We start from the raw sequence: 12,445 nt of genomic DNA, 5'->3' as shown, positions 1-12,445 counted from the left end.
GTCCATTTATTTTTACTCTCTGCTTTCTGTTTCCTAGCCAGTTCCTGATCCACAAGAGGGCCTCTCGTCTTATTACATGACTGCTAAGCTTACTCTGGAGACTTTGGTGAGATACCTTGCCAAAAGCTTTTTAAAACTGCAAGTACACTGTGTCCACCAGATCACCTCTATCAATATGTTTGTTGACACTCTCAAAGAACTCAAAGAATAAAGAATAAGTTCTCAAAGAACAAGTTACTGAGACAGAAGTCTCAGTACCCTTGCAGAAGTCATGCTAATTCTGCTTCAGCAAGGCTCACTCTTCTATATGCTTAGATATTATCTTTAACAATACTTTCTACCAGTTTTCCCAGGACAGACTTTAAGTTAACCATCCTGTAATTTCTGGGGCCACCCCCACCCACCCAGATCCCTTTTTAAAGATTGGTGTTATGTTGGACACTTTCCAGTCTTCAGGTATGGAGGAGGATCTGAGGGTCAAGTTACATATTTTTGTTAGAAGGTCAGCAATTTAACATTTGAGTTCTTTGAGAGCTCTCAAGTGGATGCCATCCGGATCCAGCTATTTGTAAGTTTTTATTGACCTAGTATTGCAACAGTCCAGAAATGGGTTACAGATGGTATAGTAATACAGTTGGAAGGGCTGAAATCACAACATTTCTTACCTGTAATATCAACCTCAGCATTTGCAAGTGGAGGCAGGTTAGGTGAGCAAAAGGCATTGAAACTTTCTGCATCCACCTTAGTCACCCGGTTTCCCCTGTACAGTTTATTACAAAAGTACAGGCACACCTACAAGGACAAGAAAAGAAAGACGTCAGTATACAAACCTTGTAATTAAAAGATCCAACAGATTAAAAAAAACTCCACGTCTGACTCTTTCCTTCAATATAATGAGAACTGTTTAGGAGAAGGTTATAAATATAATGAGAATTATGTAGGAGAGGTTTATATCACTCATAATTTCAAAAACTGCCACATCTTGTCACTTAGAATTTGGAGTATCAGACTACTGAAACTAAATATAAGTTTGTTTGTAGCATTTCCATCCAAGAGCACATTTGGCAGCTCTCAACGATTGGCAAGAACCTCTGCAATTTTGATGCAGTGATCAGGATGCTAAAAAGTAAGGGTTCAATAGAACTTTACCAAAAGGCATGTGCCACTCTTGAGTACATTGTGGATGTATAAACAGCTCCACAAGCTCTTGAGTGGCTGGGAGAGCAGGAAGCAGTGCATTACTACTAGAGAGGCAGGCAGGAGTGTAGGCCACAAACTCCTACAACTTGTACCACAGCGGGGGCACCTATGCTGCAGCTTAGACACCCACCACCATCATGGAAAAGATTGTTCACTTTTTTCCTAAATGCACTTTTAGTTTAGCCTTTCAAATAACTGCTGATATTCCTCTAGTAAGCTAGCTGATGCTGATTTTCTGCAGCTGTGATGGTGGTATCCATATGTAAAGAATGTTTTGAAGAAAATCAACTGATGCTGATTTTTCTGCATATGTGGTCATGGTGTCCCTACGTAAATAATTTTTGGAGAAAGCCAATATTTGTTTAATAACTGATGTCAAATTGAAGTGGGATGCTCTGGTAAGTTTTTTTTTTTAATTGTGAGATGTATAAACAAAACAAATCAGTTGATTTCAGCTAGGATTATAATTGCACAATACTAGAAAGTCAGTGTCCATTTGTGTATCGGCTTAGGAAAGCATTATTTGACACTGAGAAGGATAAGTTAATGGACTGATATATGTACAAGACAGAATTTGTAATGAGAATATGTTTCTGTGACAGGGACCTTTTGGGGTATATAGGAAAAACTGCCTTTGGAATCCTAAATTAATGGAGCAGTTTTATGTTTGGGGAATGTATGATTTTATAACCTTGAATAAAATTTGTTGCTATTGGGGGTTTTTAAAGTTCCCCTAGCAAGAAGAGAAACTGTTAACTGCCGTTCTGTTTTGGTTGGTACACTCTTACTGCAACATTCACTTTTTTTGCAAAATCGGGAATGTTGCTGAAAGAAAGGACCAAGGTGATAATCAAGAAAGAATAAGAGGCATGCAAGACAAAAAGAAGTTAGACTAGCAGCAAAAAGATGACCAGACCTCAGGGATTACAAACTGTCCAGCAAACAGCAGTGCCCCCAGCAGATTGGCTCTGCCGTCATTCCTCAGTTCATATATAGGCACCTAGAAGAAAGAAAGAGACTGTGTCTGTGAGAAATGACTGCTGTTTAAAACACACACCGAAGAAGCAAGGAGGGGGGGGGGGGAAGAGACTCCAGTGTATGTAATACAAGGCAAGAGTAAAGCCATGAATAATGAATGAAATGCTCTCTTATCAGATGATTTATTGGAACGTGGACATATTTCTTCATCATTCTAAACTATGGCAGATGGTGGAAGTTCTCCAGTTGAATGTAAAATACATTCCCACCCACCCCAATAAATATCCCTTCATTTTGCATATTCTTTATGTTGGTGGGGAGGGCGGAGGGAGAGGGGAGAATTCAACATATAAAAAATATCACTTGCTAAACGCACCCCCCCCCAGTAGCCATCCTATTGCCTTGTATATTATTTGGAAGCCTCAGCTAGTGCAAAATGTGGCAGCCCAGCTTCCCAATGGGGCTAGTTCGCCAGGGGCCCATTATCCTGGTACAACTGTAGATTCTCCCTTAGCAAGCAGCTAAGGGCCGAACAACATGTGATGAGAGAGATCTGTAATCAGATCTACCTTTGCTTATTTCCTTTGCTTCATAAGGCTCTCATTGTCATCATGCCACCAACATGATGGAGGGAGAGGTTAATTGTTCCCCTCCAACCCTTCCCCAGTTGAAATCACCCTCTCCAAAACTGCTTTCTTTCTTTGGAGGAAAGAAACAGACATGCATACTGTGCTCATCTTCCCCCACTCCCAAGCAGAGCAAATAGTGGCTTCAGGGTAGGGAGCAGTGGCTGATGCCCATTAGGACTGGAGCCAGAGCCAGTGACAGGCTAAGGCAACTAATTCTACTTTTGTCCTCATCCTCCTCTAAGGCAACGCTGAGACTAAGGAGGAGAAAACTTATAGTCAATGCCCTGGACTGGTTGTAAGGAAGAAGGAAGGGGGGGAGCTAGCTGAAGACAAGTTGGTGGGGCAGGGCCCCACTGGCCCTAATGAACCACTCTCGTGCCCCCATTTCTGAAACAGAGACATTTAGCCACATATCTCATAAGGCTGCAGTGAGTAAGAATGAGATAGACACCTTGTTCTCAAGCTCAACTCCAACACAGGACACAGCCCATACCTGAGATCCTGTCAGAACAATGGTTTTACCCAGGTTCTCACACATGAAGGACAATGCCGAGGCTGTATAGGCCATCGTGTCTGTGCCATGAAGGATCACAAAGCCATCATACTTTTCATAGTTTATCTGTTGATAAGAAATGAATTCATCACATTAATATGATAAACAATGAAAGAGAGGGAATTACAGTTTGGGGGAGTGAAATAACACCAAATTTTTAAGAACTATACCAACCACGCTGATTTTCAAATACTATTACATTTTCCCTCTAACATACTGTTAAATAATTTTCAAAAGAACAAATGCATTCTAGGTGACATCGTTCAAATATTGAAGCAGCATATAGTGATGGTGGATAACCAATTCCAGTCTACATTGTTACAATTTTAATTGTTACTTACATTTTTATTTTTATTTGTAATGTTATTTTAAGACTATTATATTGGTTATTTTTTAGTTTATTTTATATATATTCTACTGTGTTATGTTTTGTAAACCTCCTTTTAAAGCAGTATAAAATACGTTTTTACCTTTAAAGACAGTATAGAATATATTAATGAATAATAATCTTCTTTTCAAGATGAGAACAAGATGTAGCAAACGTTGGGCTTGTTGAGTGCTCTCTCTTCCTCTCTCTGGTGCTGTCATGAGGAGATTGGAAGCGTTTGCTTCTGTTTTTTATTAATTACACATTAGTATTACGTCCAACCTATAGACTGTGTGTTTAATCTTAACTATAGTTTGCTGAAACAAACCCATGGATTGAATGTGTGTTTTAGACAAACCATAGTTAGGAATGCCACTGTTTGCCAAGTTCAGATGAAACAACAAGCTGCACTTAATCAAAAAATTTCCTCCTCACAGCCACACTGGAGGAGTAGAGTAGAGGGGGAACACATGAGCCCTAGCATCCTTCCAGCTCCTTCCCATCATGATAAACCATGGTTTCTTGTGACATCCAGACACTGCCATTGTAAGGCAATTCTGTTTTTGTTTTAAGTATATCTTTAGCCAGAAGAACAAATTCCCCCTTAGCTTTTAAATCAGTGGAGGACAGGTTATTGCAGAGTAAATGAACTTGGTATACAGCAGGCAGAGAAGAGCCTCTACCATTTTGTGTGTGTGTTTGTGTGTGGGAAATGTATAACATAAGTGTCCATGTGTAATCAGGGATTGTAAACCAATGCAAAATATCAAACAGCCAACACAGAAATAGCCTATTTGTTTAATATTATAAATGTGATAAAAATAAATGTTAAATAAAATTTAAGGATAAGCACTTGGGAATTTGACACTTACAATCATTCTAGCACTTTCATATTCACTCACTGGCCTGAAAATTGCCATTGGAGACAGGTATACTTCTTACTAAATAGTTGGGAATAATATTTTATTCCTGCTTTCTCAACCTTCTTTTATTTCACCATATTTCAAGAAGGGACATAACTCATTGGTAGAGAAGGTGTCAGGTTCAGTCCCTGGCATCTCAAGATCTTAAATGGCAGGAATGAGGAAATGTCTCTTTTTTTGTCTGAGAACCTGAAGAGCCACTGCTAACTTGCATAGACAATACTGGGCTACATTGATCAGTATAAGGTAGCTGTTTATGTTCATATATAGAAGAGAGAACATAAGAAGATCCCTGCTGGATCAGGCCAGTGGCCCACCTAGTCCAGCATCCTGTTCTCACAGTGGTCAACCAGATGTTCAAAAGAACTGGGCATGTTTAGCCTGGAGAAAAGAAGACTGAGGGGAGATATGATAGCACTCTTCAAGTACATGAAAGATTGTCACATAGAGGAGGGCCGGGATCTCTTCTCGATCGTCCCAGAGTGCAGGACACGGAATAATGGGCTCAAGTTGCAGGAAGCCAGATTTTGACTTAACATCAGGAAAACTTCCTGTTACAGCCATACGACAATGGAACCAATTACCTAGCGAGGTAGTGGGCTCTCCGACACTGGAGGCATTCAAGAGGCAGCTGGACAGCCATCTGTCAAGAATGCTTTGATTTGGATTCCTGCATTGAGCAGGGGGTTGGACTTGATGGCCTTATAGGCCCCTTCCAACTCTACTATTCTATGATTCTATGTCCATGGGAAGCCCACAGACAAGTAGGGCCTGAGCACTGGAATTCAGAAGCATATCGCCTCCAGCCATGGAGACAGAGCCTATCCATCGTGGCTAGTAGCCATTTATAGCCTTGTCCTCCATGAATTTGTCTAATCCCCTTTTCAAGCCATCCAAGTCCGTAGCCATCACTGCCTCCTGTGGGAGCAAGTTCCATAGTATAACATGCAAAGAAGTGGGGTGCTTCTTTCTTTCTTTCTTTCTTTCTTTCTTTCTTTCTTTCTTTCTTTCTTTCTTTCTTTCTTTCTTTTTCAAATGAAAGCTAAAACCTAGAGAGGGACTTGAAATATTTATTATTATTCCATCTTACATATCTGACCTTGCCTCTAAGGCACTTAAAGTGGCACTCAGGGTTCTCCCCCTCCCTGTTTTACCTTCAAAAAAACCAGCCCTGTGAGGTAGGTTAGGCTGAGAGGAAGTGACTGCCCCAAGGTCACCCACAGATCTTCATGGCTAAGTAGGAATTTGAACCCTGGTTTCCCAGATCCTAGTCCAACACTCTAACCGCTCCACTCCACTATCTCACATTACTGAAGGGGCAGGCCACATACTTAACCAATGCAACAAAACAAAACAAAATCCTGTACCAATGGAGCCATATTTATTTATTTATTCCTATACAGCATTTGAATGTTTCTTCCCAGAGAAGCTCCAACCTGAACATAATTAATTGTTTAAGAATACAGTCAACATAAAAGCCAGTTCTTTCAGTAGCTAATTATGAGAAAATTCAAAGACCTGTTCTTCAACGTATACATATTAATGATGTGTCCTTAACCAGAGGAAGACTGCTAATTAAGAAAAGCTTAACAGTAGCTTTAAAACAAGAATGTTAACATATGCAAATGAGTTGTATGGTCTGATTTCTTGTCGCCTCTATTTAGTTTGGGGATTATACCATTTACGGAAAACAGATTAAACAAACTGGGGCTATTGTAGTAGCAGGTACAAGGAGAGAAGCCCAGCATCCAACCTCAAGAGAGGCAAAACACAAATGTAAGGCTGCCCTCTTCTGTCCAAAAGACAGCACAGAGCTGTATAATTCATTCTCAGGAAATTGGTCCATCTAGCTCAGTAATGTCTACACTGACTGGCAGCAGCTCTCCAGGATTTCAGACAGGCTTCTCTTGAATCTGGGAACTTCTGCATGCAAAGCACAAGTTCTGCCGCTGAGCTGTTGCCCTGGATGCAGTTTATTTGACAGTTAGTGTAGCACAGAAACAGCAAATGTGGTGCCCTCCAGATGTTGCACTACAACGCCCATCATCCATCATCATTGGCCATGCTTGCTGAGGCTGAAGGGAGTTGCATCTGGAGAGCACCATGTTAGCTCTCCCTGGTGCAGCAGACAGCAGACTCCATGACACTGTTTCCCGAACTTATGAAAAGCAAATGAAGTTGCCTTATATCAAGTCTAGCCCAGAACTTATCCACTCTGACTGGGAGAAGCTCCTTAAGGCAGGAGTAGCCAACATGGTGTAGATGTCATGGGCTACAACTCCCTCATCCCCAATCATTGGCCATCTGGAAGGTACCACAATGGCTACCCCTGCCCTAAAGTCTCAGGCAAAGGTCTTGCCCATCATCACCTGATGCCCCAGATCCTTTTTTCAAATTGGGAGATGCCATGCTCATTACCACTGAGTAGGGTTGCCAGGTTCAGGGCCTGAGACTGACCCTGTATCTTTAGCAGAAGAGAAAGTCAGCCAAGTGCAGGTGTTCTTGCAACCCTCTAATGGGAAAAACCACAAGGTGGAATTCTCCCTTCCCCCTGCACAACTTTTAAAGATTCAGAAGACCTCTTGGAGGCTGGGACTGGCGACCGAGAGGTCCTCTGTATCTTTAAAAGTTGTGCAGGCGGAAGGAAGAATTCCACCTTGTGGTTTTTCCCATTACAGGGTTGCAAGAACACCTGCACTTGGCTGACTTTCTCTTCTCCTAAAGATACGGGATCAGTCTCAGGCCCTGAACCTGGCAACCCTACCACTGAGGTATAGCCTCTCCTATCAGTGCTGGACACAACACCTCTGACAACTACAACCATTTTTTTTCTACATTAAAACTGGAGCCACCATTTGTTCTGACACCTGAAAAAGCCTGGGTTTTAGAGCAGGACGGACAGGAGGTAGAGCAGAATCTACTGACGGACCTCTGTGCAATGTGAAACTGATCAGTAACGATTTCTGACTCCTATCATCCTTGAACATCGGCCCAGCTAGCTGGGATAGACAGGAGCTGGAATCCAACAACATCTGGAGGCCACAGAGCCCCCATTAACAAGTACATTTGCAAGTAAAAAAAAGGGTCTGCAATAAAGCTTGTGCTAATTGCTTATCTTTCACAGACCACATTCACACCATACATTTATTTCATTATTATTCACTTTAAACAGCCATGGCTTTGCCCTGGGAAGCATAGTCTGTGAAGGGTGCTGAGAGTTGATGGGAGACCCCCTATTCCCCTCATAAAGCTACATGGTGTGAATGTGGCCACAGTGTCCCTCACCTATAAAATACAAATATTCAATGGTAGCCTTCACCCAAATCTTTGTGCAGATCTGCTGGCCTGGTTTAGAGGTTACAGTAATACCTCAGTTAACAAATCCTCCAGGAACAAAGCTCCTTTCAAGGAAGGCTTTTTTTAAGATGAAAATGACCAGCTTTGCTTTGCTATGGATAAACTTTCAAGCCTATGCCTTTGCTTTCAGGTGAAACTGACCAGCCTGTGTCTTTGCTTTCAGGTGAAACTGACCTGCCTGTGTCTTTGCTTTACTATCAATAAACTGATGAGCCTGTGCCTTTGCTTTGCTAGGCTGAAACTGACACGCCTGTGTGTTTGCTTTGCATTATTATTAATTAAACTTATATCCCACCTTTCCTCCCAGTAGGAGATTGTGATGTTCCTATATTAATGTATATATGGTAAGTGTTGGTTGTTTAGAAAATACATGGTAAGTGGAGTGAAAGAGGGGGAGTGAATGGGCAGTAGAATGCGAGATGATTGGCTGAGTGTTTAAAATGGCTGAACGTATAAAAGGAAGAGTGAGAGTGGAATCTGGGGGGGAGAAGAGAACTGAGTGGGTTGCTTGGTGGGGTTTAGAGAGTTGTTTGCCAGGAGGGAGGTGGAGTTCGGATTAGTATTGAGTAAAACCATATGCTTATGTGCCTTAAGAAGAAATCTTGTTAATCTTGTTAGCTTTGTTATCTGTAATAAATACTTAATTTGGTTTACCAAAGGCCTGATCCTTGGCTGGGGTTTCACAGACCAGAAGGGAGGGTAAGGTAATGACCAAGGCTGAAGGGGAACTGTAACAAATGGTGGCAGCGGTGAAGAGAATAACAATACCAGTATTCAGACTCTCTGGGAATACTAGTATTGGGATGTTACTGGTGGTTGCCTAGCAGGGGGATCTGTTGAGATCTGTGCTAGAGCGGGGAGGGAAACCATAAGAGAGAGCGGTCCGGACTAGTGGAGTCCCTGGTGGTGCCTAGTGACAGGCAGTAACCACGAGCAGGTAGGAACATGACAGGGAGAGCCAGGGAAGGACGCCTCACAGAGATCTTGTGCTTTCTGGGGAGGGAAGAACCCAATACAATTCAGAGGAGGAGAAGGAGGGGAGGGGGAAGGAGGGGGAGTGGTAGGCACCCTTTAAAGCCCCTGTTGAAGCTACCCCCCACCATTTGTGAGCGGGTGTAGGAACCTATCCCTTTTCTTTCCATGTTATTCCTACCACTGGTACCACAGTTTCTGTTAAAGAAGTAATGTTCAGGAATGCATCTACTTTGTTAACTGAGGTATTATTGTATTTGGAATTGAAAAGAGACACACCCAGAGGAGTGCTCCCCTATGCAGAGACACAACAGGCAGCCTCCTTTGAGGGAAGGTGTTCTGCTGCTCTCTGTATCATAAGCAATTAATTGAATGATCCAATCATACCTCACATGGAGACTGATTTAGCTACCCTCAGCAAAGGCTGACAGAATCCACAACCAGTCAGGGTATGCAGTACCCAGTATTGAGCTCAGTGTAATGCAGTTTCACTTCATTTTCATCAGTAAATCAGCTACTGTCTCATCATAGCAGAATTGTGTGCTGCAGCTCCCAGTCTGCAAACCGTTACTCTAGAATTACACAAAACTATTAATCAAAAAGAAGAGCCCAGTTTAAGTTGAAAGGCTGCACATTCCTGTGTCAGACACTAGTTCAATAAAATATGTCACTGTCATCTAACTGAATTACACAGAACATTATTTAGAAGAGGAGCTCCCAAACTGGTCTGTGGACCACCAGTGGTCCACAAGCTCCATTCAGGTTGTCTATGATATGTCCACATTAAATATTTATTTTGATTTTAAATAGTACTTTACTGCTTCTTTTATGCTTCATTTTTATATTGTATTTATTGTATTACAATTAGAATTTTATCGAATGCCATTTGTAATACAACAAAATCCTATGTTAGAAATAAAAGAAGCAATACAAACACAATTAAAAAACATACACTATCTAGCACAGCATATTACAATTGCTACAACAGGCAGAAAAATCATTAAGTGGTCAGCCTAGAATTTTCAAGTGGTTCACAAGAATAAAATAGTTTGGGAGCCACTGCTCTCAAACAACCATAGCAAATTATGGTGCATCTAAAACATTTCAGAACCAAAACATTATACTGGCCCAATGAACCATGCTTGCCCCTGCCTCTTAGTAGAGATTCAGTATCTCAAATGCCAGTTTCACCCCAGCCCTGGCTGTTCCCACAAATATGGTGCCCAAGGATTTTTGAACACAAAGATTAGAGTTGGAAACTCTGCAATCAGCAGCCAAGAAAGAAGCTACTCAGTTCCTACCCTTCTGGCTAACATCTAGGGCACTTACCAGATGGGCCCTGTTGTCAGGCAAGAGAGTGGCTGTGGCACAGAATGACATGCAGGCTCAAATTCTATATACTAACAGCAAACTCAGTTTTTATGTAGCCAAAATGGCACCATCCACACACAAAAGGAAGGTACTAAAAAGCTGGTGGAATGCCAAGGTTTGCAGAAGACATTTAAAAAATTTTTAAAAATAGGCAAAAGGGGGCCATGTTCAGTGGCCAGGCAATGATGGCTGCCTTTCAGAGATACAGAAAAACAACAACAGTAGAAAACCAGACAGAGAGGGGAAATGAAATGGAGTATCCTGCAAGAGGGCATGGCTGGCAGGCACCCCAAACAGGAGCACTCCACACTCGAGCATTTTGTTGCAGTCCCGCTTATAACTTTTAATATTCATTCTCCCCAATCTACACATTCTCACATGCATATTGCTGTGTGTAAAGATCTTCACACAAGCAGCAAAACTGATGCTTTGATGGTTGTTGTGGAGCTAGATGATCCCAGAACATGGAGGTTCACCCACCTCCACACTAAGTCTGTTTATTTATTACATTTATATCCCACCTTTTCTTCCAGAAGCCCAAGGTGACGTATACTGTTCTCTCCCTCCCCATTTTATCCTCACAAGAACCCTGCAAGGTGTATTAGGCCCAGGGTCATCCAGAGCTTCATGTATGCATGGAGATTTGAACCCTGGTCTGACACTCTAACCAATACACTACAATAGCTTTCTCCTCCTATTGTGGAGGCTTGTGATGGCATGCAACACCACAAGTTTTGCTTGTGGAGAACATGTTGTATGACCCATCCACCTCAAGCAAGGTGTTCCCACTTCAATAGGCAAAAGAGGGGGGGAAGTGGCCATCTCTAGCAAAGCAGTTGCATGCAACAGCCCTTCAATTTTCATTAAAAACTGTGTGTCGTTCTTTCTAAGACACCAGCACAGAGCATCTCTTCACTGGAACTTTGGCAATTTACTAGGGACCAGAGGCATCATCAGAGAACTCACAGAAATGCAACTCAGAATATAAGAAGAGAGAGGGCGAGTGAGTGAGCAGAGGTAGCTGCTTGCATAAGAACATAAGAAGAACCTGCAGGATCAGGCCAGTGGCGCATCCAGTCCAGCATCCTGTCTTCACAGTGGCCAACCAGATGCACATGGGAAGCCTGTAAGCACTCTCCCTCTTGTAGTTTCCAGCAGCTGGTATTCATTGAGAAGCATACTGCATACCGGAGGGACTGTGGAGGCAGAGCCTAGCCATTATGCCAATAGTCATTGACAGCCTTTTCCTCCGTGAATCTGTCTAATCCACTTTTAAAGCCACCTGAGTTGGTGGCCATCACTGCCTCCTCTGGGAGTGAGTTCCATAGTTTAACTGTGTGCTGTATGAAGAAGTACCTTCTTTTGTCTGTCCTGAATTTTCCAACATTTAGCTTCATTGGCTGTCCATGAGTTGTAGTGTTATATAAGAGAGAGAGAAAAAAATTCTCTATCCACATTCTGCATGTCATGCATAGTTTTATACACTTCTATCATGTCATCTCTTACTAGCCTTTTCTCAAAACCAGTGATTCTCAAACAGTGCGCCATGGCACACTGGTGCGCCACAGTAGGTGACTAGGTGTGCCACAAATATTATGAAAGTATATTTTAAAAATGAGAAGAAACCCATTTGTAAACTTTAAGTTATTTTTATTCATAGTTTAAAATATATTAACATATTTTTAAGTTCGTACATGAAGTGCGCCAGAAAACTTTTGTTTTACAGTGCTTTGCGAACCAAAAAAGTTTGAGAACCACTGCTCTAAACTAAAAAGCCCCAAATGCTGCAACCTTTCCTCATAAGGTGAATGCTTTTGTACATAGGGACCTGCCTTGAATGACTGAGCCAGACCATTAGATCCATCTAACTTAATTTTGTCTTGTCTAGTTAGCAGCAACTCTCCAAGGTCTTGAGCAAAAGGCTTTCCTAGTCAATCTTATTCATAGAAAGCATGTGTTTTACCAATGAGCTATGAGTCCTCAATTTCTCATCCCACTGAATTCAGCTAAAAAATAAATAAATAATGGTCCTAAATAACTCAAGAGTGCAGCTTAACTGGCATTGCCACCCATAAACTTTGCAGTGCTCAAAGCT

At 41.9% G+C, this 12,445-nt stretch overlaps 1 protein-coding gene across 3 annotated transcripts in view; it reads right to left on the bottom strand.

Annotated features, from left to right (window-relative positions):
• Nucleotides 1-12,445, bottom strand: part of LOC133377719 (60 kDa lysophospholipase-like) — a 107,653-nt gene that overhangs the window by 76,197 nt on the left and 19,011 nt on the right. For all 3 annotated transcript variants that reach the window (XM_061612284.1, XM_061612285.1, XM_061612283.1), the window contains exons 4-6: nucleotides 3,301-3,426; nucleotides 2,117-2,200; nucleotides 666-792 (exon numbers count right to left, since the gene is read on the bottom strand). In XM_061612284.1, coding sequence (XP_061468268.1) covers nucleotides 666-792; nucleotides 2,117-2,200; nucleotides 3,301-3,426 — 337 coding nt within the window. The remainder of the gene's footprint in view (nucleotides 1-665; nucleotides 793-2,116; nucleotides 2,201-3,300; nucleotides 3,427-12,445) is intronic.

This window comes from Rhineura floridana, chromosome 2, assembly GCF_030035675.1.
Source record: "Rhineura floridana isolate rRhiFlo1 chromosome 2, rRhiFlo1.hap2, whole genome shotgun sequence".
NCBI lineage: Eukaryota > Metazoa > Chordata > Lepidosauria > Squamata > Rhineuridae > Rhineura > Rhineura floridana.
This window is presented reverse-complemented; position numbering and strand designations above follow the sequence as displayed.